Here is a 27,258-nt window from a genome sequence, read left to right as displayed (position 1 = left end):
CCGTTTGTGTTGTTGTTGTTGTTGTTGTTGTTGTCAAAATGCTGTCAGTTCATAGTTTAAGACCGCGTGGTTGTCTTCTTCAGAACGTACTGTTCAATCATTGTGAAATGTCAGTCTGAGTTTGCGTCCACAGCAGCGGGAGCCTGTTTATGACATGCTGGAGCAGCGCACTGAGGGGGAGCCCATCTGGGTCAGCACCTTATCCAACCACTGGAGGGGGCCGTTGAGATGCAGCTCAATCCAACAGGGGGTGCTGGTTACTGTCTGACGCCTGCAGGGATAAAACAACAGAATAAGGGCACAGTCATACTTGGTGGTGGGGCCTGTGGTGTGCGATGGGCCCTTATTGATTACAGATAATATCAGGATATCCCCGGTTTCAGATTGGTATCAATTACTTAATAGAAACAATTACAGCCTGATACAAGAGGAAGCAGTTTGTCAAATGTGAGCTGTAATCAAGCTCTTTGTTTTAAGTGATTAACAAATAAAATACATGTGGGAGCTTGCATTGTCCAGGTCTGACCAGATGAATAAACACAGCTCACTGCTCCTGCCAGGCTTCACCTGAACAAAAGGAAGGCAACCACTGTTAACCTACACAGCAGTTTAACCCAGACCAGTGAGGACAAGCCTGGACAACCCCCCCCTACAAACACTGCTGTCTGGCTCCTGGGAGGGTACAACACAACCCTGAGCCAGGAGCAGAACAGATGTTTGCTGGTTGGGCGGTCGCAGAGACAAAAAGGTGCAGACAAATGCCCTGAAACGGACATTCTGCAACAAAAGGAGGATCATAATAGAGATTATTTAAATTTGGTATCTGTACAAATCATGTAATCTATAGCTGAACACGGTGGGATGCTGCCAAGGCCAAGGATTCAGTTAAAATCGAATCTTAAGTCACATTTTATCAACAGTTACAGTTTTGTGAGTGAGCATTTTTCTCAAAGATGTGGACACTATATTTGCAGCTCTACCAAAGTTCAGTTCGTTAAGCTGAAGGCATGTGAAATCAGCCTGTGAGTTAGTGTTCAGGGCGGATGAAACAGTTGCTTTATGCACCGAGCAGCATTTACGAGATCCTCCGGGCTACGCTGGGATCCAACCACAGGGACCCAAGACCAAAGACCATTTTAAGGGTTTGCCTTTTGCTGCAATTTAGAGCCCCAACCTTCCCCATGTAGCCTTTAAAACACCATGGGGTTTTTATTCCAAAAGCATGATGCAGTAAATAACATATTAAGTACGATTTTACTCATGTGACCACAGTTACAACTTAAACCTAAAAACAAAGACAAACGCTACGAGCAATCGCCATAATCAATGGTTTTGTTCACGAGGAATTGGATTTGAGAAAACGAAGAGACGTCCGCTTCATATCAGTTTTGCAACAAACAAAACTAGACACAACCATCAGTAGCCTCTGCACAGACAGCATGGAGTCATTTTGTCACCTAGCTTCTTTCACAACCCTGTTTCACTAGGATGCACCTCGTGAATTTCTCTAACACCTTCTGGTCTGGACTGATACAACCCTCCATTCATCACGTGTGATCGCAACAAATACTGTGTCATAGAGTGTAACACACCTGTACTCTGCTCCCCAGCCCTTGACGAAGCTCATTCGGATCGTGCACATCCTGGTTAGCTGGTAGACCGCCTCGAATCCCTGATTGACTGACTGGGCCAGCAGTGCAGCAAACTCTTGGTTGTTAAAAATCTTCAGGTTACAGCCTTAAAAAAAAAGAAGAAAGAAGTGACCATTAAACACCAAATTCTAAATCAGTTCATCGATGACTGCAAGTGAATAAATGTGTGATGTTCTTCAGGCCAAACATGTGTTGTGGGAGATCACAGTGACCTTGAAATTTGACAGTTTCCCCATTAATTACGGAGAGTGTGGCTGCCTGCTGTGTTTTGTGCTGTTGCTTCATGGTGAAGTCTCTCTAACACACAGATAACGGATCAGTCTCACAGTCCGACTGGCCTTGGGGAGTATCGGGAGAGATCCCACCAAATAAGTTGGTTGGTGGCCAAACAGAAAGTCCGGCCCTGGCGTGTCTACGAGATCCTCAGTAGTGATTCTGTTCACACTGCTCATTTGGCCAGAAATGAAATATTAAAAGTTACGGGTACAGATGAGTCAGTGTGTGGGTGAGTGTCTGAGAAAGTTTCACACTGTGGAGGACATTCGTGATCTCCACAGTGAAGACCTCAGTGAGGACTGTTTCATTATAGAGCCATTAAATACCAAGGGTTCTGGAATTTTGTTTTGTGGCACTGGTGCTTGTTCCTCACATCCCAAGATGTCAGACAAAGGTTTCAAAAGGAACTACATCCCCTTTATGACAATAAATATCAACACAACAAATATATCTCATTACGAAACCATGCAGGAGACTTTTTGTCAGATTCAAAGAATTCACGTGGCTCAAGAGAAAAAGTAAGAAATACCTGGTGGTATCTTGCAGACTGTGGCAGGATGCCAGCCATACCGCTGGTTACAATTGGGACTCTGGACAAAAATGGCACTGTCGCTGAGGCACTCGGCGAACACCTCCCCTCCGATGTAATACAACCTCACACCGCGACCTTTGGGGTGCGAGACAGGAATAATTGTGAAGATGAAGGGAACAAAAGAAAAGCATGAAGACATAAGAAAACACTGAACATCCTTTGACCCTTTTGTACTCATAATAATTAATAAACAGCAAATTTACATGTGTCTAGCAGAGAGTGTGTGTGTGTGTGTGGGCTTGTACCTATATGTCTCCTTGTCATTTCAACAGTTGCGTTCCTGTTAACGTTGCTGAGGAGCCCTAGACAGAAGCGTTCAGAGTTGGAGGGGTCGGTGAAGCCGTCGACTGTCAGAGATGGCTGTGAGGCGTGGAACGTCTCTCCAACCCGCTGGTTTAGTTCATAGTAGGCTATAGAGCACCAGAACGCTGGTTCACTGTAGGTGACTGGCTGAAGGTCTGAAAAAAATAAAATAAATGAACAATTGTACATGTGCTTCTTTTGAAATCCTTGTCTCATTTAATTTTATTCAATGTCCCAAATGTAGTAATTATTCCAGGCCTTAATTTCTGGGCAGAGTTTTAAGATTTGACATTTACTGTTGGGTCCCACTATACATCCAGCACTGACTTACAATAATGTGAACATGCAGTACACACAGGAAGCAGTCTTACCCAGGCCATGACTGACAGGTGACAGGGTGCTTGGTGACATTTCTGCTGGTGAGCCTGGGAGAGTAAAAAAAGACACAAATCACATTATTGTAATCTGTATGACGTTTGATATAGATTGTGTAAACTGTGTGTTTCGCACTCAAACGAATCCACAAGTGTGGCATTGACTGCGAGATTAAATCTATATTTTTCCAACCACATTAGTTTACCTGATTCCATACTCTGATTCATCTGCTGGTCGCTGGTCTCTCCATCTTCACTGATGTAGCCGGGGGGAGGAGTCTCTATATACACAAACATTTTACACGTTATCAGAGGGAACTGAGGAATAACAACCACCAGGCAACATTTTAATTAACCTTAATTCAAAAATGAATCTTGCTGGCATGTATGGAAGATTGTGTCATGAGTGAAATGAAACCATTCAGGGTTTTACTTCCAGTCCTGCATACAGACCTGGTATATAGTTATTCGGAGGGTCTATGCCAGCAGGGAAGTTGGTATTCTCAGGAATGGAGTTTGTAAAATCATCAAGAGGTGGAAGCTCTGTCAGAATCTCTGTATGTCGTGGAACCAACACTGGAGGCAGCACTAAAGAGAAAAAGGCTGATGTTAACAAAAGGCAGCAAAACCTGACTGAAACTAAAATCTCAACGATTCCGGTTGCTATGACAAACATCACTTGATGTAGGGCACTTTGTACTCGTGTAAACCATTTCACAAACACACACACAAAATTCTTAAGGGTCATTACCTGGCGTCTCCACTCTCTGGTAATGGTAGGGATTGACGCACACTTCATCCTTCTTGAGGTTGAAGGCATACTGGCAGGTATCGATGGCCCTCAGCTCATGGTGGCTGTGAAGGTCAGGCCATCTCCAGAGGCGGCAGTAGATGACGTGCGGCAGGCCTTTGCGATGGGACACCTGAAGACGCCCGTCCAGAGACCTGAGAAAGTGGTTTGTTAGTGGAATGTAGGTGAAGCATCCAAATAAATGCAAACAGGAGTGAACTAGTCCACTAACTCGACAGGGTGCAGGATGCTGGTATAGAACGATCTCTAAAACAAGTACCCTGCACTACACATCTGTTTTTTATAAATAAAGCTTTCAAATTACGAGCTGCGATTTATAATAAAAAAAATCTTTATTACTGAAAGAGAAAACATTTCAATTACAACCTCCCTGAAAGTGATGTTTATTCACTTAATCTGATATCATAGGCTGTGACTATGACAAATGTTCTTAATGTAATAAATCTTCCTTAGAACTACCTTGTTTTCTTATTCATTTATAATTTTCTTATTATTGTAACCCATAATACAGTTTTATTGTGTAACCTTTGCAGCAATGAAGAGACGTACAACAATTGTTGACTGAATTTGTGTGCATGGGAGTGTATTCACCTGCTGTGGTCAGGGTATCCATACATGCCTGCAGAGTCCCACTGCTCTATCGTGTGGCCTGAGCCTAGACCCCATAGATCTGAGCAATTGCTACGGACAGACACACACGCATACAAACATGCACACACACACACGTACAGACACGGGACAAGTGCAAAAAGGATAAAAAATAAAAACAAAAGATGATAAACATGAGATGTTTCATTCCAAATTAGTAAGATGAAATCACAGATATTCACAGTTGGTCTCTTATTGACATAAAGGAATCATCTTTATTCAGTAAGAGACGACATGTGGATGGTTGGTGATTAAAAGACAAATTCAAAATCTGACAGTGATGTGGTGCAGTCAGGTGATGCAGAGGGACAGATGAATTCAATTTACAGTATCCCGTTTACACTTTTAGCCGAAACAGTGATACCAGGGGGAGATAATTTTCCATTTCTGTTTTCCTGCTCTCACGCTGCATAAGACAGAAAATAATAAACGTCTGATCATTTTACTTGTGGGGGCTTTAAGTGTTAAGCAAGCCCCTGCAAAGCCTGACTGCACATATTATGTGAATTACACACATACATATGATTCATATTTCTGCACATCATTTCTACACCATGAGGACAAGTGTGATGATTCACACATTATATATGCATCTGAACAACAATGGTATGTGAATGAGGAAATAAAGAATTTCAGTAGACGTGACAACAAAAAACAAATGTGTGTGTACAAACGCAAAGTACGCGTGTGACTTAGGAAAGCACACGACACAACTGTTGCTAAGATGTTTATTAAAGCTCTTGTGTTTCATCTCAGAGGAGAGAGGAGAGGACGAGGAAGAGGAAGAAAGAGAGGGAGAGAAGGAGATTCTGTTGTATTATCAGAGCGACCCGACAGCCAGACCTGCCTCTACAAGTCCTGCTATCTGACCACTTATCAGCCTACTCCAAGAATTCTACACTTACAAGCTCTGAGTATACTATCTCCAGATGCAAGCCAATGTTGAGCCTTCTTCCTGTCTTACTTAACAGGTCACCAGTTCAATCACAACAGTGTCTGCTCTCTTTCCCAGCAAGACTCTTGATGCTCATCTACTGACCTGCACGTCACTCGGGATGACAATCTAAAAATGCCGGAATTGTAAAATTTAATTTGTTTTAGTTATCAGCTTAACTGGATATTTGCAAAACATCATGAGGATATTTTCACTCCAGAGCCAATGTATACAGTTTTTTGCAAAACCGCTATCTTCCTCTGAGGTCATGTGGGTTCCCATGCCTGCTATCTCTAGACACAGATGAGCCCCTCTTTCACGTTTCCTACCTCCACTCAAACGAAAATCTATAAAGCCCTGCTATCTCTTCAGAATCCTCCCAACACCATTCTGACATCCTCCACCAGCCGGCAGAAACGAGAACTGGGAGAGCAGAGCGATTTATCTCAGATTTCTATCAACCTTACTTACTACCTTACTTACTGCGTTCAAAGCCGGGAAGTGAGCTGTGCGTAAAACCGCTTGTAACCAATATCTGCTCAGTACTTGCAAATAGTACATCCAGACCTAGTACAGAGGACAGCAGCGGTATTCAAGCAAATGTCTAACAAGAACCACCATCACCTTATCAGTGCCACTTCAGAGGCTATCTACTCCACATTCCTCAGAGCGAAGAAACAGAGGCCTCTTTCGTCTCCGATGGGGTTAATTCTGCATTTAGAACTTGGTTCATTACCTCAACGAATTTGAGTAGTTTCAGTTAAAGTTTTCAGCAGCTGTAGCATCGTCTTAAAAAGGAACATCTACCAAGACTTAACCTTCATTATTCACTAATTACAGCATTTTTCTAGCACTGCCTCATTCTTTATTTACAGAACTGACAGACAAAAGTTCTATGAATTAAATATCAAGACGTATCATGTAGCATGTTGATGCAAGGTGCAAATCTACACCATTGACTGTATATAAAGATGGACGACACGACTGCTCCACAAAAGCGAAGCCAAATCATTGTCTATATTTATATCTACACAGCGTGCATTAAGACAGCAATTTGATTCGATTGTCCCGTCCTCTGTCAGTAATACGTACAGAGTGTACTGCTGAGAAAGTAGCCCCCTCACAGGAATGTCATCATCGGATATTCCCTAAGTCACAGAAGATGGACTCCTCCATGATTAATGAAAAGTAAATACATGCATCATCCCCTCTTTTACTAAACCTGCATCTGCCATCATTAACTTTCCCGTCACCCCTTCAGCTTCTCACCACATCGCAAACGCTATCAGACTTTTGTCAAACCAGATGAACACATTTACTCAGATTTCATTACAATGACAGGTTTGAATGAGATCTTTCTATGTGTTTCCTATCTGTGAAACCTGAAAAAAAACACGATGGCTTTTTTGACTGAAGAGAGATTTTTCTGTATTGGAACTAATTCTATAATTGGTCTTTTATGGTTTAAGATGACAAAGAGAGATGGAGAGAGAGAGAAAGAAATGAGAGAAAGGGCAGATTGTATAGAAATATTTGACAGGGGAAGCTCATAAAATCTTCACAGAGCAGCCTAGTTATCTCCCCTTTCTTCTGATCCTCGGCCGATTGATTGACGTTAATCTCTGGCTTTCCATGGGGTCCCCTTAACATTGCCACTATTGTCATGGAACAGTTTCGTCTGTTCTGGTGACTTGGCTCATGTAACTTATCATGCAACACTAGGAGAAGTCTGTGCTGACAGACACGTGAGCCATTCAGGCAAAGTATCCACAGCATTAGCCGGTTTGGGTAAAGAAAGGCTCTACCAGAAAAAGCTAAACGAAAATAAATTACTTAAAGTGTATTTTCCTCTGTGAAGTGAGTTTCTCTATTGAAAAAGTAAAGATCTAAACCAATTTGAGGACAAGATGTTCCGTTTCGTGCGCTGTATCTTTGTTGCCCCTTGAAAACCTTTGCGAGGATTGAGATGATAAAAAGACAACCTTGCCAACAGCTTCTGGTCCCACATCAGCACAGCTATACTGTGTTGTTAATTAAGTGTTCATTCTTTGTTTCATTATTTCTTCCTTGTATTGCTTTGTAGGTCTCAAGACGTCTACAAATTCAACCTCCAATAGTCTGTGTGGTGGAGGGGGATGGTTTGTGCCTCAGAGCAAGAACACTGCAATGTCATGCTCAACTGTTCTTGACCATCAGCCGTTCAGACAGCCTTGTTTCTTTGTCTCCTTTCATAAATATGTTGTTTACTAGATACTAAGACTAATTAAGCAGGCTTTCCAGTTCTTTGTAGATTTTACTTGCAAGTAGCGTCGCTCCAAATGCATTTCAAAGCTGGTTCGGGCACCAAGCGTTTCATTAAAAAAGGAGTGGCAGATGCCGAGTACCAATCCAAACACTTAGTCACTCGTGCTGCTGTCAGGACTTACACATTTGTGTGAAGCTAATGTGTGTCATCAATAAGACCCACCAGCACTTGTCAAATTACATTCTGCATTTCCCTTAAAACAGTTGATGCTCATTACGCCAAACAACATTTCTGAAAAAGTCTTTGTATTTAAGGAAGCTTAAAAATCATAAGTGCATCACTCTATTTCTGTTATGAGCTCTCAACTCATTTGTTCCTTTTGATTCAATTCATCTGATCTTGATCTAATTGTCTCTTTCTAATAAGTAATGTGAACCTAATCACAGCAACGGGATGAGAGGCAACACCCGAACTAAGATGCTGTGGGGGCAAAAGACAACAACATAGAGGTAACCGGAGCCTGTCACACCTCCAGTGACTTATCAGATAAGATCAAACCATCAACTCAGCTGCACACGGCGTAAATGCATATATATCCTGCCTATAGTTTACTTGGCATCGCATGTTGGACATCTGTTTCCCCCAATCAAGTTTCACTTCTGCTGCCTTGGTAACATACAGCACAGGCGATGGGGAAGTGGACCCGCTGTTGCCCAACTGAATCTTTGCTTTTTTTGCGAGCTTGTGGCTGCCTGTCAGCCTCCTGCTCACTTTCATGTGTGTTGACACACCTCAGCTAGCTGATCTGTATTGATGGTGTTGTGGTACCAGTGCAAACAAAGACAGCGGATGTGTGAATGTGAGCACAGCTTGGAGTGTGCTGAAACAGCGAGTCGTGTACAGAATCGTTTTGGAAAATAAATCAATTAATCATTTTAAGACATTTGTCAAACAAAACTATTGCAAGTTTGGTGCCTTCAGTTTCTCAAAATGTAAGAGTTTGATGCTTTTGTCTGTTTTAACTCTCTGTAAAGTCAGGGTTTGGATAAAATAAGCATTTTGGAAAACATCATCTTGGGCTCAAAGACATGATTTTTTCTGCATGTTCAGAAATGTGGAAGACTGAACAATGTCTGAAAAACAATTAGAGGCAGATTCATCTAAACTGTTTATAAAAAACTTGGTTTTGGCAAGTTTATACGAGTGTGTGTATGTGTGCATACCTAAATATGTTGGCTCGTTGACAGTGACCGTTGTTGTTTGTGTCTACTCAAAGAATTACAGATCAGAGCCAGAGAAACAGAATAGAGAGTTGCATGCATGTGTCCTCATCTCACCTGGGTATAGTGACACACTTTGTGTTGCTGTTCTGCGTGCTGATGGCCTTCTCCAGCTCATCCAGCTGCCCTGTCTTCTTCAGCTTCTTCACCAGGCTCTTCACGGCTTTCTCACACCATTTCTCCTCCTGACCTCCTCCATTCTGCTCCCCGACTCCACCTATTCCTCCTCCTGCTCCCCCGCTACTTGCTGGAGTCTTCTTCCATCCCAGGAGACGTTTCACTACCGGGGGAGTGAAGGGAAGGATGGAGGACATGGTGGCTGATGTATGTGTGTGCGTTATGTGTGGACCAAAGTGCGTTTTGATGTGTAACTTAATCAGAAAAGAGGAGAAAGGGGGTCAGGGGAAGAAGGGTGAAACAGGTGCTGGGTTGTTGACTGAATTCAAGCTGGAGAAAGAAGGCTACATATACAGAATTGTGAATAAAGTCTAATCAGATGTGAGGGGAGTCTTTGGAAATGTCAGATGGAAAATCGCAAATCATTGGGAGCAGGGGGTAGCAGGTCGAAAGAAACCTAAAAAACAGGAAAGACAGAAAGCACAAAACAGCACTAGTCAGGACAAATACGATGATGCAAGATCTGATAGAGGAAAACAAGTATAACATTAATTTCTGTAATGATGAGACCAATTGTGCCCACACGTCCAGATTCATGCCCAGAGCCATGACTATGACTATCCATCACAGCCCCCTGCTGCTCACTCTCCCACCATGTGCCGAACTGTATGTCGGCCGGGCTGGCCGTCATGGCACTGCACACCCTGTGCACACTCGTGAAGAACTAACTGATCGTGTTTTATCTTCGGCGTTCGTTGGACAACCTCTGATGAATACACCCTACCGCTGGTACCCACTTGAAGCTGTGCACCTGTGCTTCTCTGTCTGTTATCTTAACCACACTTAACACATGCATCAGTCATGCATCTTCCTGTTGCTGTTGTAGCATCGTTACAATTACAACCCAGTGTTGAATTGAAGTTTTTGTTTCCTGTGTGTTTTAGAAATTTTTTGTGGCAGTTAACAGGAGTACATTTACTTTTTATATATACACTGGACTATTGGGTCACAGCAGGTCAGAGGGCAGTTAAAGAACTTTGACATAACTAATAATAGTCAGACTTAAAGGCTGTTAAACAAACCTGTCTAGTGCTTGACCATCTTAAATTAGACTACTTTTCAAAGACTGTGGTGAATTAGGACACACGGCTGATAGAAGAAGGTCTGGTTGAGTGTGTGTCAAAATATTTCTTACCTCAATTTTACAAAACGTTATGAAAGACATCTTAGAAATGTATAATCATGGTCAAGGTTAATTTTTTACAGCAAATAGAAGTATTTAGGTCCAAGGTGACAAATCTATGTCAATATTTTTAAACCTAAACTAATCCTATAGTAAACCTATCCTATTATTGAAACCCCTGTTTGCCCTCGCAAAGAAAAGCTGAGCAGTGTCAAACAGAGTTAAACCCTGGTCGGGAGCTTAAAGCCTTACCAAATGAAACGTGCTGCTCTATTCACACCAATTGAACTGTCCCTCAGACCATCAACAACCGTGTTGAATATAAAATGTGAGTGAAATGTGGAATTTAGTGGCACATGTAACCTGACCCTGTAATATATTATAGTTTCACTTTATAGCCATGATCCATTTCCGGCCTAATGTGGAAACACACATGCCGCGACAGCACAAAGTCAGAAATGACCTACACATAAATTTGAAAACAAATCTTTCCTCCCAGGATCCAGTCCTCTACAAACGGAAACAGTTTGTGTCTGTCTGTGTGTGTTTGTGTATGTGTGTAGATTAGTGCAGCAGATTATTAATCACCCAGACTTTAAATAAATAAAGACAGAACCCCTCCGTAATGCAGATTTTTCGACTCAGCTGACAGGGAGGAAGGGATAACTATCCTCAGCATGTTACCCTGAAAGTCCAAGCTCCTTCTAAGAATTTATTTCGCAGGCTTAACCCATGAACTGCTTACTGCTAGTGCAAGTGTCTGACTGGCTTTTAGAGGTAGGCAGACACTACACATTACACTACAGTATTAGTCCCTGCAGTAGCTTGATATAATTCTCTAAAAATTAAAGCATGCCACCCTTTAAGTGATACTAGCACAAGAGATTGGGATCCTTGTTCTTTTTTTTGATGGAGGTTGATGCATGAAGGAGATCTCTGAACATATTCTCTAAAACTGCAAAAGCTGATGGCACAAGGATCCTTTCAACGTGAGCAGAAAATCTCAATGTCTTTGTCTCTGCAATGGTTTGATATTGTCTAAAAAGCCAAGCACGCTGTGATGCGAGCAGAAGAGACAAAAGGCTGGGTCCGGGTTTGTCCTTCATTGGATATGTGGAAACAAACAAACAAGCTATCGGTAGGTAAACTGGCATAAAAGTCTTGTTGTAAAGTGGGAGCCTTTCACAGTGAACAGAGAGTTTCAGTGTTTCGGTCCCTTAGGGTCTTAGTTCCTGCAGTAGATTGGTAATGTATAAAAATCCAAGCATTCAATCCTTTATATGAATGACATTGGCTGGGGAAAAAACTACAATACTGCACGTTGAAGAATACCTTAGAGGAGATGTCTGAATATAGGATCTAAAACTGCAAAAGCTGGTGGCACAACAACCATGTTGCACAATGGGAGCCTTTAAAAGTGAAGAGAAAGTCTCAGCGTCTTAAGCTGCTTTCAGATATGCACTGGACTCCACAGTTCTCTGTATTTTCTCCGGAGGAGGTGTGAACGCAATGTCCGAGTTAGACGCTCCGCAGTTTCTACGGACCTTCTCCGCCTTCTCTCCCAGTATAAAGTCCATAGAAATCAAGGAAAATGTGCGAACACAGCAGGGAATCCCACGCTGGATTCACTGCAAGCGAGTGGGGGGGGGGGGGGGTAACACATGAAAAACTGAATATATATCTCTATCTCTATCTCCCGGTGTAAAAGCAGTGACACACACATAGATGTCAAAAGAGTTTGTGTAAGCCGAAGATGGTGTTGAGTGCTGTAAACGAGTCCATGATGTTTTGTGCGTGAGTGAAAGGCACCGGATTTTACCAGAGGTCATGTCTGAAAAAGTAGCTTGATATTCTCTAAAGCCTAAGCATGCTATCCTGAATGTTATGCCAGCATAAGAGACATAAGCTGGAAGAAGACCAATAATGTTTCTGCTGTCATTGCTAAAGGTCAATGCATAAAGGAGATGAATACGAACTAAAACAGCTGATGGCACAAAAATCGAGTTGTAGAATCGCTTCAAGGTGACAGAAAGTCTCAAATTCTTAGTCCCTGTAGTAGCTTGATATGGTCTAAAAATCTGAGCATGCTATCCTCAATGTGATAATAACAGACACGGGTTGGGGAAAAAGTACAATATTGCATGTTAATCAATAACTAAAATAAGATGTCTGTTGAGATGTATGTTTGTTATTAAATGTGTGGTGGCACATAAATTGTGAAGTGCACTGGGAAGCTTGAACAGAAAGTCTCATTGTCTCTCTGCAGTAGCTTGATATCCTATAGCCCAAAAACCAAAGCATGCTACCCGTCATAGGCTGTGATGCAAGCTTGAGACAAGCGGGGGAGAAAAGGCATAATATTGCCTGTTGATACCTAAAAACTGAAAAAGCTGGTGGCACGTGATATTGCCTAAAATTCCAAGCACGTGTTTCACAGTCATGCCAGCATTAGAGACATAGGCTTGGGGAAAAGGACAATATTGCAGGTGGATAAATATCTTAAAGATGTCTGATCATAGTATTGAATACTGCAAAAGCCAGTGTTACTCAGTGGGAGCCTTTCAAACTGAGGAGAAAGTCCCTGCAGAAGTTTGATATTGTCTCAAATCCCAAGCACGTTGTTCACCATCAAGCCAACATAAGAGACATATGCATGGGAAAAAGCTTATTAATGCAGGTGAATCAACATCTTAAAGAAGATGTGTGATCATAGCATCGAATACTGCAAAACCTGGGGGGGCACAAAAAAACATGTTATTCAGTGGGAGCATAGAAAGTCCCTGCAAAATCCAAGCTGTCATCACAGCACAATAAGCTTGGGGGGGGGGGGGGGGGGACAATAATGCAGGTTGATCAATAACCTAACAAAGATGATGAGACACTAAGTATCTACAACTGCAGAAAAGCTGGCGGCGCAGAACCCGTGTCGCACAGCGAGGAGCCTCTCAAAGTGAGGAGAAAGTGTCGGGGGGGGGGGGTGAAGAACAAAACGTGCTGATGATATACGAGCACAGTTCACATCAGTCTCCTCCAACACAACCCTCACAGCGGCTAATCGCGGCGGCCTTTGTGCGACAAAACAACGCAACGTTATTGTGTCTGTCGCGTCGTTGTCGTCCCTGTGAGAAACTGGCTTGTTTGGGTTTTGCTCTCCTCCCGAAATCACACACACACACAAAAAAAAGCCTGTGTGTGTGTGTGTGTGTGTGTTGGAAGAATAGGCTAACGGCTAGCAAAGCGGGGCGACTGCGGAGCGAGCAGCCGGGAGAATGTGGACTTTGACAAGGCACCACAAAGGCGACTCAGCCTCCCCCGCTAGGTGTCATTTAACTGGGATAAAGATGTCCATGTTTCTTTTGTCTTGGTAATGACTTGGTGGTGGTGGTGGAGGTGGAGGTGGTGGTGGTGCCTCCTTGTTTCCTCCTCCTCCTCCTCCCTCCTCCTGCTGCTCCTGCTCCTAGCCTTCCTCCTCCAAAAAAAAATTAAAAAAATCCGCTAGCAAGCCGCTGCTACTTTGTGTGACAGACAAACAAACGGCTCCGCTGCGCTTTTAAAACCCCGCCAGCTCGTTGGAAACCCACTTACCCGAGCAGGAGAGGCGAACCCGCGGTGCAGAGGCTCCGGTGTGCGTGGGGGAAACCCGCAGGTTCATCGTTAAACGCGTCCGCGGAGACTTTAAAGTGTATTTTCCACATCCGAGGCGCCGGGGAGACGATGGCCCCTCATTCAAAGCTCAACCGAACGTGGAAGAGCGAAAGCATATCACCCGTGCTTTTTTCCCCCCCAACTGCCCCGCCCTCCGCGCGCTCCCATTGGCTGCCGGAGTGGAATCAGCTCGATAACCTGTTAGCAGGCGGCTCGCCCGTTGGCTGGAGGGCGGTGTCCGTCGCGTACGTCATCACGCAGGGGAGGGCACGTCGGTGATGTTTATCAGCGGGTACCTTGATTGTCCTCTCATTGTATAATACAGTAACACACAATAAACTGGGATTATTTAGCCTTATATGTGTATTACATTAAATATTGTCAACAAACAGGATAAATACAACAATAATACTGCTGTTTTAAAGCATTATTTACTCGTTTGTTTAAAAATACATATAAATAGGCTATAGGTACTTTTTTTAAAACTCATTTAAAAACTCATTTTTATAATATGGTTTTCACCTGGATTTCTTATGTCTTTGTGTATGTAATTGTTCTGTTTCTACGGTTGTGAAGCACTTTGTAAACTTGTTTTTGAAAAGTGCTATGTAAATAAAGTTTATTATTATTATTATAATTATAGTCCTGTTGGCCACGTCATGCAAATATTCAGCCCTTGCACCTGCATGCAAAGCAATCTCTCTCTCTCTCTGTGTGTGTGTGTGTGTGTGTGTGTGTGTGTGTGTGTGTGTGCGTGTGAGAGAGAAATCCTCGAGTGGTGCCGCTGCTCTCCCATGTTTGAATCAGTGTGTGTCTGTCCTGAGGGAATTCATTTTCCTAACCACGCGCCGCGGCGTCGAGGAGCCATGAGGCGCATGCCCAGTGCGCACGGTCCGCCTCACCTGAGATCTGTTGCTCTGCTCCGGGGGGTTAAACTGCAGGAGCGGCTGCTGTCGGATCCTCCATTTGAATGATGCTTCACTTCATCATTCACACTAATGATGCCCCGCAGACCTCCCGTGTTGCAGCCAGCCTTTAACCAAGCCGGATGAAAAGACGGAAACCCAAAGGTGGACACCACAAATCAGTGTGTCTCTCACCTGTCGATCACCCAACGAGAGACGTTCACTCACTCGTAAGTAACGTTGACCTTTGACTTTTATTCATTGTTTGACTCAGTGCAGGTTTGGAAGTTGGCTGTTATTAGACTGACTCCATAATGCTGTATGACCTATGGAGCAACATGTGTTGGGACACTTTTTGGCTGCAAGGCTTATTATCCAAAATGATAATCCATTTTTCTTTTGTCCATTCAGTGGAACTAGGTCATTTAAAAACATCCCTACTGCTGCAGATAAACAAATTAACCATTCAATTGAACTATGGAAAGAAAGATGTGAACCACCTGTGAAGCAATCAACAACGCTGTGCCAATATTTACCCAAGTTTTAAGAGCAAAGGAAAGAAGGAGTTGATCCACTTCAATGCATAATGCTTGTTCCACACTGTGTCTACAGGGGCCGTGTGCCTAGCAGCAGGTAGAACTGATGCTCTGAGTGTGTAGACAAGAACAGATAATAACCCTCACTGGACCATCACCAAGGAGACAGAAGCTCCAGAGGGTTGACTTCAGTGCTTGATATATAAAGCTCTCCCAGGTAGACCCATGCCTGCACCGCACATAAGATAAGATAAGATAAGATCACATTAGTAAATTAATTATCAGTAAGTATGCAATATAAAACAAAGGGAAATATAAAGATATAATTGGTTGAATAGAAATAATATACACAGTGTAAACAGAATATAAAGTGTAACTGATTGCACATTAGCCATGAATTGCACTGACAGAGGTGAATATTGCACAGTTTAGTGAGTTAATAAATAGGATAGTGCACTGAATATATGATAATAAAAGGCTAATGATGACAGGTAACATAAACTAAAAAGATATAGAAAACAAATTAATAAAAATAGCCATTCCCAGCCCTGAAGAGTGATGTCTGTTTGGTATTTAGGTTTTTTAAGAACATCAAATCATATCATAATGATAATAATAATATATTTATACAGCACATTTTAAAACACAGTTACAAGGTGCTTCACAAGTTAAAGATGAAAAATAGACAAAAACAAACAACAGGAAACATTAAAAAAGAGACCATTTAAAAGCAAGTTGAAGATCACACAGCATTGGAGGAAAGATACAGAAATTATGTAAAATTGAAAAAATAAATGTAATAAAATAAAAGTTAATGATGAGCAAAGAGTAAAAACGAGATACTATAAAATTATAATTTTTATAAAAATGTTAAATAGACAGTTAGGTTAAAACTAGGAGAAAGCACACATGAGTCTTTAGGGGAGATTTAAAAGAGGATAAGGAGATTGGCAGAGTGATCTCCTCAGATAGATTGTTCCTAAGATCAGGAGCCCTGACAGGAAAGACCTGTTCACCTCTGGTTGTCAGCCAGGACTGTGGAATATCAAGTAGGGCCTTCGCTGGGGACCCCAAGGTCACCACCGGGCACATAAAGTATCTGAAATCTACTTAGGTGCAAGTCCAGAATGGGTCTTTAAAGTCAGCAATAAAATCTTAATATCAATTTTCCGGAAGCCAATGAAGAGAAGCCAAAATTGGAGTTTGCTCTTTTAGCAGATTTGTTGAGGAGTCTGGCTGCTGCGTTTTGGAAGAGCTGTAATTTATGTAGACCTTTGGTCAGGCAGGTGAAGAGAGAATTGCAATCATCCAAAAGAGAAGTGATAAAGAATATAAGGATAAAAACATGCTGGTCTTTGAAAGTTTCCTGATTTCCCCATATCTCCTAACGCGTTATTTGCTTATCTGTGTGCAGGTGTGTGTCTGATTCGTTAACCGCAGGCAATGGGCAGAATCTGCAAATGCAACGGGCGACTGCTGTGCATGTGCCTGCTGCCTTGCATGATGACCGGCCACCTCCTGATTTATGTCATGGTGACCATATTCGTCACCATCACCTACGCTCCTCCGAAAATATCCCTCCACTACGTCGCCCCGGGCATTTCTGCCAACTCCTCCACTCTGGCCTCTCACCCGCTCAGCCCCTTCTGGAACCTCCGCCTGGAGGACAGTGCTCTGTGGAACCAGTTGCAGCACGTCTGGGATCGTCAGCACAATCCTCTGCTGCGAGGAAACGCCACCGGGGTGAAGCTGAAAGCGAAGGTTTTATCAGAAATTGAGGATGAGTGCCTCTCTGACTGCCTGTCGCACAAGTGCTCGGTCCCTCGTGTGAATGATTTAAACAGCCTGCCAGAACAAATGAGGGCTTTTATCAGGTCCATGCACTGCAGGGAGTACCCCCTCCTTATTAATCAGCCTGGTATGTGTAGGAAGAAGAACAGCAGCTTTGGTCTGGGTACCCCCATGCTCCTCATGGCCGTCAAATCCCAAGTGGGGAACTTTGAAAACAGGCAGGCCATCCGAGAAACGTGGGGACGCAGCGGCGTGGTGAAGATGGACTCGAACAAGAGAGGCGGATTAGTGCGCACAGTGTTTCTACTTGGACGGCAGGACTCGAGCACAGGCCCCCACCCAAACCTCACCAACCTGCTGGATCTCGAGAACCAGAAATATGGGGACATCCTGCAGTGGGATTTCAGAGACACCTTCTATAACCTGACACTGAAGGATTCACTGTTTTGGCACTGGCTCCAGCAGCACTGCCCCACCGCCATGTTCGTGTTCAAAGGCGACGATGATGTCTTTGTTCGGACAGGCGCCCTGCTGGACTACTTGCACCAAAAGTGGGAGGAGCACGACCGGTGGAGGCCCTATACAAATGATAGCGGCTTGGATTTGTTCGTGGGGGAGGTCATCTACAACGCAATGCCAAACCGTGAACCCTCCACTAAATACTACATACCAGAACGCTTCTACAAAGGCGGTTACCCTCCGTACGCAGGTGGAGGAGGGGTGGTGTACTCTCGCTCGCTTGCAATGCGACTGAAAGAGGTGTCGGCGAGGGTGCGCCTCTTCCCCATAGACGATGTTTACCTGGGAATGTGCCTGCACAGACTCGGGCTCGCTCCCGGCCATCACCCGGGCTTTTTGACATTTGACCTCCCGGAATCGGACAGGGGCAACCCGTGCGCGTACAGATCTGTGCTGCTGGTTCACAGACGCAGTCCCAAGGAGATGCTGACGCTGTGGAACCAGCTGCAGAATCTCCCCGGTCAATGCTGAGGCTCATTTGCCTGCCAAATAGGATTCATTGAGGACGGGATGAAATGCAGCCACCGCACTTGAAAACACGTGGACACTGTGGTTGCATCTTCCTGTCAAGCAGGTTGTGCCTAATGATGGACCCATGTAATCTACCTTTAAAGAGTTACGCAACTAGACTGATCTACCTCAAGGGTACATCTGTTTAGAGGGCATTACACTAATGTTTTTTAATCAATACTGATTGTGTATTTGTACTCTTTCAGGTTAAAACTCTCATGTCATGACCCTATAAAGACGATATTAATGGAATACCTAACATATTGTGAATACAAAATACTGTAAATGTCTTTGTGATCTGTTCACTGATGAACATGATTTAATTTGTGTGTTCTCATGTTTTACTCAGGTTAAGTCAGCAAACAAGATTCAATTTCAACACTGTAGTAAATATACCCGATCAGATGAAACTAACGGTTTCATGTGCAGCCTTTGGTAAGTTTTGTAATGATTTACACAAAAGTCACACGCTGATGTCTTTTATTTTGTTCTGGGGAAAACAGGGGCTTCCAAATTTTACACAACTCAACAATTTTTTTTCCTGTTATGAATTTCAATTGACTGATAATGTTATGCAGTTGTCTTCAAACTATGAGGAATGGGTTTTATAACAGATGAACCAAGCTTAATGTTGTTTTGTGGCTGGATTGCTTTAAAAATGTATGATTTTCTAAGGTAAATAAACGTTTGTCTCTGAAAACATACAAAATATCAATATTTATTTGTCTTATTTATAGTCATATAATAAAATTATATTTTGATTGAGCCACTGACCATACCATCTGTTTAAAAGGGCAGAAAAGGAGTCAAAATAAAGGTGGATAAACCCAGAGAATTTAGAGTCTGACCTTTGGAGAGTATGCAAGGTCACTTGGATCATTATGAAAATCCGCAGTTGAGTGTATATGCACCTGCATTAAAAAGAGTTGGTCACAGTAAGTGCGCTGATTTGCATTTGCATATGCTAAATGTGAAGCAAATATGAAAGATGTGATTTTTTTAACTCTGTTTTGGATCCTGACTTTCTACAGAATACAGAAACAATACAGACAATTTTGGTTGTATGAGCGAAACCATGAAAAAGTTACATGTTAAAATGTTTTAAGTAAATGCATTTTTGTCTTAATGAGACAGTTTTACGTGAAAACAAAGGAGGGAACATGTTGGAGGATGACAAGGAGGAGATGGGAATCCTCTCTCCCTGGAGATGAGAATCCTCCAGGGAGAATGAAACTGGAGATAAAAACAACAAAAGGAGAAGACGGATTAAGAGAGGGAGAGTCACTGCGTCCGCACTGAGCAGTTCTCATATATGAGCAAATCATAAATCGAATAAGAAATCTTAAATTCTAAAGGATGTTATGTCTCAGTCTCAGTAGAAATTGTTTCCTCTTCCCTGTCTGGTCTCCGTCATTGATTTCAGTCCTAATGGGCAGACAGTGGTTTCAGAGTAATGTGGTTGCAGGAGAGTAAATCCTGTGAACCTGAGAACGATCTCTGAGCTGCTGAACTATGATGAGGAAGAAGGTATGGAGGCAATGTGAGATCAATTTAATAATGCAGTTATTTTAGTTTATATGTAGTAATTAAATATGCCTACATGCCAAAGCTTTTAGTTCTATTAATACTATAGTGGCTACAGTCATTTGCTGTTTTTACTTCGAGTGTTTCCTTCCAGTAGTTTCTAACATCTGATAAAATGTTTATTTCATTCTGGGTGAAGTGACACTTTAATATAGTGACACACGTTTTAGTGACATCTAGTGTTGAAGTCTTGCAAATGCAGGAGGCTTCTTGGTCATTCGGGAAAGATCCAGTGACGTCACAAGTCCTGACTAACAGCCCCGCCCAGTGGAGAGCTGTGGTAACGACTGGAAAGTTCCTGAAGCCTCTGGAGCTCCTGCAGTCAGAGAATAAAAGCTGAGACCGTCCCACAGCTGAGACACAAAGCAACAGCAGCAGCACAGAAGAGACTCACAACAAGACGACTCCACACTAAACTGTGAAGATGCTGTGCTCTCATGGACTCCACTCTGCCCTCAGTCCCTCCATCAGCTTCTACTGGCCTGTACGCAGCCTGCGGCCTGAGGTCAGACCTCTGCTCCAGCAGCAGGATCGACTGCAGAGGGACCTACAGCAGCTGTGCAGCAGTCTGCAGCTGATGGACACACTTCAACACCACATCCTGGGGGAGAAGGAGCGTCTCCAAACCAGCGAGGCCGAGCAGCCGACCTCCTTCCAGCTGCAGAAAGACGGAGAGACCTTTGGCCTGACCCTGGACACTGAAGGCTTCTCCCCAGAGGAGCTGTGTGTCCGGCAGGTGGGCAGGAAGCTGAGAGTCAGCGGGAGGACGGAGAAGAAACAGGAGGACGGGAAAGGCTCCTACTCCTACAGGCTCCAGGAGTTCAGACAGGAGGTGAATCTGCCTGAAGGGCTGAAGCCTGAAGCCGTCACCTGCTGCCTGGCTCCAGACGGGAAGCTGCACATCCAGGCAGCCAGAGCTCCACGTGCTGAGGAGGCCGAGAGAGAGCTGACGATCCAGAGGAGCACGGAGGAGGAACCACAGCAGAGTGTGTGTTCACACACAGAAGAGAGGGAGACAGACGACAGCACACAGGACCAGGCTCAACACAAGGACTGATCTCAATGCTGCTGTGAACATGTGCTTCTAGAAAAGAGTTTAATGATGATTCTGTTTTTCAAAGTGTAATCAATTAATACACTGGAAATATATAAACTGTATTTTATATTAATGAATAATGATCATGTTTGTATGTATAAATATTCCTGATTAAATAAATATATCAACTACATTCATATTTCTTAAGTGTGTTATTTTTGCTGTTTTAATTTACCCAAAATTTGAGCTGGTAAATCTTACAAAGAACTAAATTTAACGTGAAAAACAGTCATGATTAGTAAATCACCTGAAAGAAGTACTTAATGAAAATGTGTTAAATATGTAATAAATATATGACCCTAATTTCAATGGTTTCACTTCAAAGTATATATATATATATATATATATATATATATATATATATATATACTGACAGTTTATTTGTAAGAATCACATAAATCACTCAGCTTAATGAGGATAGAAAAACATCTTTAATCTAAACTAAAAGTATAAAAGTTGACTCAGCTATTGTGAGTATTGATTTCACATAATTATTTATAAGTTTGATTCTCATAATATAATATTACAGGAGATCATAAAATAACCTCATGTTATTAAACAGTTTTGGTTTATCTTTACTGAGGAACTTGTGAAACTGTGATTATTAACAGAGATGAATTTCACCATCATACATAATTGATTTCAGAGCAACCTCTTTTCTTTTTTTCTCATGATCCAATGGGTGGAATTTAACATATGACACATCTGCAGCACATAGAGAAGAATAAAACACAAAAGATAATCAGTGAATGTATCATCACATCCCAACGATCATGAAAGTAAGTGATAGAGTAACTGTCAGTGTTAATGATTTAAATTCACAGTTAATTCTTGTTCAAACCCTGATTTAGAAGAAGCTGTCTTTACTTTCAAGTTCTATATTTTTTACCCGAACAAGACACAATACAAATTTTACATTTTATGACAGAACAGAAAAATAAGAAGTCAAAGAGAAACAGTTACATTTTTAGTGCATTTATTGATTAAGCTTCCATAAAAAAACGGAATCATCAGTTATGTCAGTTGCATTTTGTAACTATGGGAAGTGTCCTTCTTGTTTTTCATGTTTAATTTTGCACTTTGTAAGATTTACCTGCTCATATTTTAGGTAAATTAAAATAATAATTAAATAATACACCAAAGAAATATGAATTTAGTTGTAATATATTTATTTAATCATGATTATTTATACATACAAACATGATCATTATTCATTTATATAAAAAACTGTTTATATATTTCCAGTGTATTTATTGATTACACTTTGAAAAACAGAATCATCATTAAACTCTTTTCTAGAAGCACATGTTCACAGCAGCATTGAGATCAGTCCTTGTGTTGAGCCTGGTCCTGTGTGCTGTCGTCTGTCTCCCTCTCTTCTGTGTGTGAACACACACTCTGCTGTGGTTCCTCCTCCGTGCTCCTCTGGATCGTCAGCTCTCTCTCGGCCTCCTCAGCACGTGGAGCTCTGGCTGCCTGGATGTGCAGCTTCCCGTCTGGAGCCAGGCAGCAGGTGACGGCTTCAGGCTTCAGCCCTTCAGGCAGATTCACCTCCTGTCTGAACTCCTGGAGCCTGTAGGAGTAGGAGCCTTTCCCGTCCTCCTGTTTCTTCTCCGTCCTCCCGCTGACTCTCAGCTTCCTGCCCACCTGCCTGACATGCAGCTCCTCTGGGGAGAAGCCTTCAGTGTCCAGGGTCAGGCCAAAGGTCTCTCCGTCTTTCTGCAGCTGGAAGGAGGTCGGCTGCTCGGCCTCGCTGGTTTGGAGACGCTCCTTCTCCCCCAGGATGTGGTGTTGAAGTGTGTCCATCAGCTGCAGACTGCTGCACAGCTGCTGTAGGTCCCTCTGCAGTCGATCCTGCTGCTGGAGCAGAGGTCTGACCTCAGGCCGCAGGCTGCGTACAGGCCAGTAGAAGCTGATGGAGGGACTGAGGGCAGAGTGGAGTCCATGAGAGCACAGCATCTTCACAGTTCAGTGTGGAGTCGTCTTGTTGTGAGTCTCTTCTGTGCTGCTGCTGTTGCTTTGTGTCTCAGCTGTGGGACGGTCTCAGCTTTTATTCTCTGACTGCAGGAGCTCCAGAGGCTTCAGGAACTTTCCAGTCGTTACCACAGCTCTCCACTGGGCGGGGCTGTTAGTCAGGACTTGTGACGTCACTGGATCTTTCCCGAATGACCAAGAAGCCTCCTGCATTTGCAAGACTTCAACACTAGATGTCACTAAAACTATTGTCACTATATTAAAATTGTACTTCACCTTGAATGAAATAAATATTTTATGAGATGTTAGAAACTACTGGAAGGAAACACTCGAAGTAAAAATAACTAGTAAAAGTATTAATAGAACTAGAAGTGGTTGTTTTATCAGAAGTGCTGACATCACTGGATCTTTCCTGTTTTTTCAGGAAGTTTCCTTTCTGACAGAATGTTGTGTAAACAATGAGATGAAGGCAGTTAACTCAACTTCTCTTATAACTCCGTGTCTTTTTATTGAAATATAGTTTTGATTCTTTCTCAGGATAAAACTAACTGCTACTTGAAGTTTAAAGTTTAAAAAAGACTTTAAGAAAAGGTGAAGTTTTCTGATTGAAATATTAATATCATCACATCAAACGAATTAATTTGACAGATAACAACCAGGTTGTGTTGTGGGCAGCATGAACCCGTTTTTAAAACATTTATTGAGGCATCATACTCTTTCCAGAGTGTCACCTCAATCATTTCTGTTAAATGATAATGATAATGTAAATATCATCTTTAAATCTGAAGGGTCACTCTGTTTGATTCTCTCTATTTGTATACTTTCCCTCTATATAATTCTAATTTTTTTAGGAGAATGTTCCATTTATCTGCTCTAAACAAGCAACATTGCAGAAATAAATGACACAAATATCAATAAGTTATGTTTACAAATAAATTTATTTTGAATGACATCTGAGGGATGACACATTAATGTTATTTAACATCTCATTATGACACATTTGTTTTTGTAATAAACACAAAGCTCTTCTCTTACCTCCTGTAATATACATACATTTCCAGCAGATGGCAGCATTTCCTTACCCTTCATTTTAACGGCTCAAAACGGCAGTAACTCATCTGCTATCTCAGCACTTCACCACTAGTTGTCGTCCTAGTTAATAAAAAAAATATTAATACACTAACGCACATGAAAAAGAACCTCAGTGTTCATTGCCATTTTCAGTTATTTTCAGCTTCTAATTAATATCAATCCATTTTTAATTGATTACTTAATTAGTGTCCCTCTTTTTAATCATATTGGTATTTTCCGTGACATTTTTATAGATTTTTAGTTTTCATTCTAAATGAACACAACCATATTAATGCTATAATACATCATCACTACATCAGTGATCAGATCTCCTCTGTGGAATGAGAGACTGCCTCTGAAAGCACTGGTGCAAAATCAGGTTAGAAATAAAATATCAGCCGTTAATGTTTCATAAACGACTTCTTGGTTGTCCATGTTTTAGTAATAAATGTGCCGTTGTTGCAAATATCATTTCATCCACTTGTTTTTAATCGTTTAAACCTCTCATCCGCCTGATTTTTATATTTATTTACCCAGACAGTGCAAAGGAAAGACCCGGAACTGTGAGCTGTGCAGAGAAGTAGGGCAAGAACAACACAGAAGGCAGGATTTCAACCCACAGTCTTCTTTTCAACATATTCCATCTCTCATGAAAAAAAGAAAAAAGAAAGATGGATGATGAAACCTGGACTGGCAAACACAGCGCTCGCTGCTCAGGGATTGTGCCAAGGCTGGTGTCAATATTTTTGACACATAAAGAGAATGCATGAGTTTTTATTTTGGGGAGGGAGGGATTTTTTGTTTTTTTTAGTCATGCATTCACCTTTGGATGAACTCCCCAAAGTGAAGGCAGGATGGAAGTGAGGAGGAGGAGGAGGAGGAGAACGAAAGGTAGCGAAAATAGAGGAAGGATGAGGAGGATGAGGAGGAGGATGAGGAGGAGAAAGCAAGGCTCAGCTCCATGTAAATCATCTGCACTGTTCTCCTGATGCTGCATGTGTGCACAAACACACACACACACACACATTTATTGACGCACACACACAAATGACATCCACGAACTCACACTTCCTTTTTCCTGTCTTAGTTAGTCCCTGCTGGAGATGGTTTTTAATGCAGCATAATCCCCCTCTTTCCCCAGAACACATAAAAGAGATATCTTTCTATCTGTGTAAGTGGTTCTGACGGCCACCAGCTCATCTCACACACACACACACACACAACACAACACAACACAACAGACACACACAAAAACAGACAAACACACACACACATACACACACACACACACAGCCTCCAGCTCATCAACATGCAGTTATTCCTTTGGCGCTGGATTGCAGGTTGTTAATTGGCTGCCAAGCAGAATGTGTCTGTTGCTGTGTGTGTGTGTGTGTGTGTGTCTGTGTGTGTGTGTGTGTGAGTGTGTGTGTGTGTGTACTGCAGAGCCGGGGGTTGCTCAGACATTCCCGTCACGTCTCTGAGCCTCGATTAAGACGTTGCTCCAGTTTCGCACAGACAGACATGTGGGGAGGAGGGGGGAGGAGAGGATCCAGCAGTAGGGGGGGGAAGAGAAAGATGAGAGAACGCAAGAGGAGTGGGGAAGAGGGAAAGAGGGAAAGAGAGGTGATGAGGCGGGACTCAGCAGAGAGAGGAGGGGAGAAGAAGTGAAGGACGAGTGAGGGAGGTGGTGAAATGCTGCAGTGGCTCTGGGACTGATAACTCTCCTGTACCGACGTCCTTATCTCAACTGTAGTGATGCAAAGAAGAGGAGGAAGCAGGTATTTCGGGGATGTTGACTTCCTGTCGTGGAAGTTTGCTTCATTTTCTGCATTGATAAAGAGAGGGCAGTTTGTCATGGACGTCTCCTGGTTTAATCTACACTGGAATAGATCTGTGATACATCGAAAGACATGCAGTAGAGTGTACACCTCCAACAAGTTCAAGTTCACTAGACCCGGACTTCTATCAGTCCCCTATTATATCTCGTTCTTTAATAAAAAGTCAATAAAATAAGTAAATGCTAGGAAATAGTAGAATTAGAGTATAGTTTGTCTTTGGGGGTTTAAATAAATGAACATCATATTTAGTAAATGAGTTTATATTCTGTGGCCACGAGTGTGTTCGGTTGTTGTGGCGTCATCCTGGTCCTCAGCTCATTTTCAACACTGGACAGTTGTGAGAACAGATTCCCTTGCAGCTGCTGACAGGAAGTGTCAGATACAGTTTGGGTGACATGTATTTGTTGATCAAGTTCAACATTCAAACAACTCAAAACAAAAAAACTCCCAGGGCCCTTGGCACATGCTCACTTCTGTCACTGCTCAAGGGAAACTCAAACTGGTGGCATATGTTGAGACTGTCCAAGAACGTTGACGGCATCAGTTGTTGCCGATTTACCAGAAACAGTAAAGTGGTGAAATGACTGCAGGAGCTAGGACTCTCATCTAGAGGGACGCTGCTCCACAGGAAGTCCACAAATGGAGGAGGTGAGGAGAACAAGTTTCTGGGTTAAACTTCGGACATTTTCCCAAAATGTTCCTGAGGTTCTGCAAGTGAGAAGGTCCCAGTCAGTTGTTCTGCACATTTTCTGGAACTTTCCCTGCTCGCTCCCTGGTAAAATGTTGGTGTGAGCCCATGTGAGAATACAGGACAAGACAATGAGATTCGACAGCTGCTGCCGACGTCCTGAATGTTCCGGACATTTTCCTGTTCTTCTGACACAAACAATATTCTGCTGCCTCCTTCATACATGAAAGTAAACTTCGGAGCTCCAGCTTTACAGTAAACTTCCACATAAACATAGCATCCCTGAATAATCCAAGAGGCGGCTGTGTTTCTGTGCAGAGGAACATCAAGGACATCAGTGGGGAAAAAAAAAATGTTTGAATTCAGAGTCGGGGGGGGGGGGAAACACTTACACAACCAGCCGCCCCTCCCCACTCGTAAATCTATAGGAGAGGATACTATGGGGGGAGAAAATGAAATAAGACCAGAAGAACGAGATACACAAAGAGAAGAAGAGTCGCGCTGGGAGAAAACTGTATTTAAAACAGAAAACAGTGACACAAAAAGGACACACACATCGTCACAGCATGGGGACCAGAGTGATAATTGGAAGGTTATGGATTCTGAACTCTGGGTTTATGCCCTAATGAAGCCATGAGAGACTGTCGGACGTTTCTAGGCCACACACACACACACGCACTGGGTCA

At 42.6% G+C, this 27,258-nt stretch overlaps 4 protein-coding genes across 5 annotated transcripts; 2 read left to right on the top strand and 2 right to left on the bottom strand.

Moving 5' to 3' along the window:
* Positions 1-14,236, bottom strand: smad2 (SMAD family member 2). 2 transcript variants are annotated; one of them, XM_034602424.1, is made up of 11 exons: positions 14,001-14,236; positions 9,173-9,689; positions 4,600-4,689; positions 3,949-4,142; positions 3,651-3,785; positions 3,404-3,478; positions 3,195-3,248; positions 2,766-2,978; positions 2,458-2,595; positions 1,593-1,737; positions 1-271 (listed from the first exon to the last, which is right to left on the bottom strand). In XM_034602424.1, exons 2-11 carry the CDS (start codon positions 9,427-9,429, stop codon positions 148-150), a joined length of 1,425 nt encoding a protein of 474 aa, XP_034458315.1. In that variant the 5' UTR covers positions 9,430-9,689; positions 14,001-14,236; the 3' UTR covers positions 1-147. The 2 variants fall into 2 exon arrangements, with proteins under 2 accessions (XP_034458315.1, XP_034458316.1); XM_034602425.1 differs by lacking the exon at positions 4,600-4,689 and having other exon boundaries at positions 14,001-14,147.
* Positions 14,237-14,846: 610 nt separating this feature from the next.
* Positions 14,847-18,850, top strand: LOC117772014 (N-acetyllactosaminide beta-1,3-N-acetylglucosaminyltransferase 2). The gene is made up of 2 exons (XM_034602928.1): positions 14,847-15,195; positions 16,916-18,850. The coding sequence occupies exon 2, from the start codon at positions 16,945-16,947 to the stop codon at positions 18,280-18,282; it is 1,338 nt and encodes a 445-aa protein (XP_034458819.1). The 5' UTR covers positions 14,847-15,195; positions 16,916-16,944; the 3' UTR covers positions 18,283-18,850.
* A 1,446-nt stretch (positions 18,851-20,296) lies between these two features.
* On the top strand, positions 20,297-21,123 carry LOC117772017 (heat shock protein 30-like). The gene has a single exon (XM_034602930.1). The coding sequence runs from the start codon at positions 20,330-20,332 to the stop codon at positions 20,960-20,962; it is 633 nt and encodes a 210-aa protein (XP_034458821.1). The 5' UTR covers positions 20,297-20,329; the 3' UTR covers positions 20,963-21,123.
* Positions 21,124-22,158: 1,035 nt separating this feature from the next.
* On the bottom strand, positions 22,159-23,063 carry LOC117772015 (heat shock protein 30-like). The gene has a single exon (XM_034602929.1). The coding sequence runs from the start codon at positions 22,958-22,960 to the stop codon at positions 22,328-22,330; it is 633 nt and encodes a 210-aa protein (XP_034458820.1). The 5' UTR covers positions 22,961-23,063; the 3' UTR covers positions 22,159-22,327.
* Between the last annotated feature and the right edge of the window lie 4,195 nt (positions 23,064-27,258).

Source organism: Hippoglossus hippoglossus, chromosome 12 (assembly GCF_009819705.1).
Source record: "Hippoglossus hippoglossus isolate fHipHip1 chromosome 12, fHipHip1.pri, whole genome shotgun sequence".
Classification (NCBI taxonomy): Eukaryota; Metazoa; Chordata; class Actinopteri; order Pleuronectiformes; family Pleuronectidae; genus Hippoglossus; species Hippoglossus hippoglossus.
The sequence above is the reverse complement of the archived record's forward strand: the minus strand, read 5'-3'. Positions and strand labels throughout refer to the sequence as shown.

Excerpts from the sequence above, each read along its gene's own strand:
- LOC117772014 (XM_034602928.1), top strand. The coding sequence starts at position 16,945 with ATGGGCAGAATCTGCAAATGCAACGGGCGACTGCTGTGCATGTGCCTG.
- LOC117772015 (XM_034602929.1), bottom strand. The coding sequence starts at position 22,960 with ATGCTGTGCTCTCATGGACTCCACTCTGCCCTCAGTCCCTCCATCAGC.
- smad2 (XM_034602424.1), bottom strand. The coding sequence starts at position 9,429 with ATGTCCTCCATCCTTCCCTTCACTCCCCCGGTAGTGAAACGTCTCCTG. Across the intron at positions 4,143-4,599 it reads GGATACCCTGACCACAGCAG|GTCTCTGGACGGGCGTCTTC; the intron begins GTGAATACACTC and ends CCACTTTCTCAG. Across the intron at positions 3,786-3,948 it reads CCAGAGAGTGGAGACGCCAG|TGCTGCCTCCAGTGTTGGTT; the intron begins GTAATGACCCTT and ends TTTTCTCTTTAG.
- LOC117772017 (XM_034602930.1), top strand. The coding sequence starts at position 20,330 with ATGCTGTGCTCTCATGGACTCCACTCTGCCCTCAGTCCCTCCATCAGC.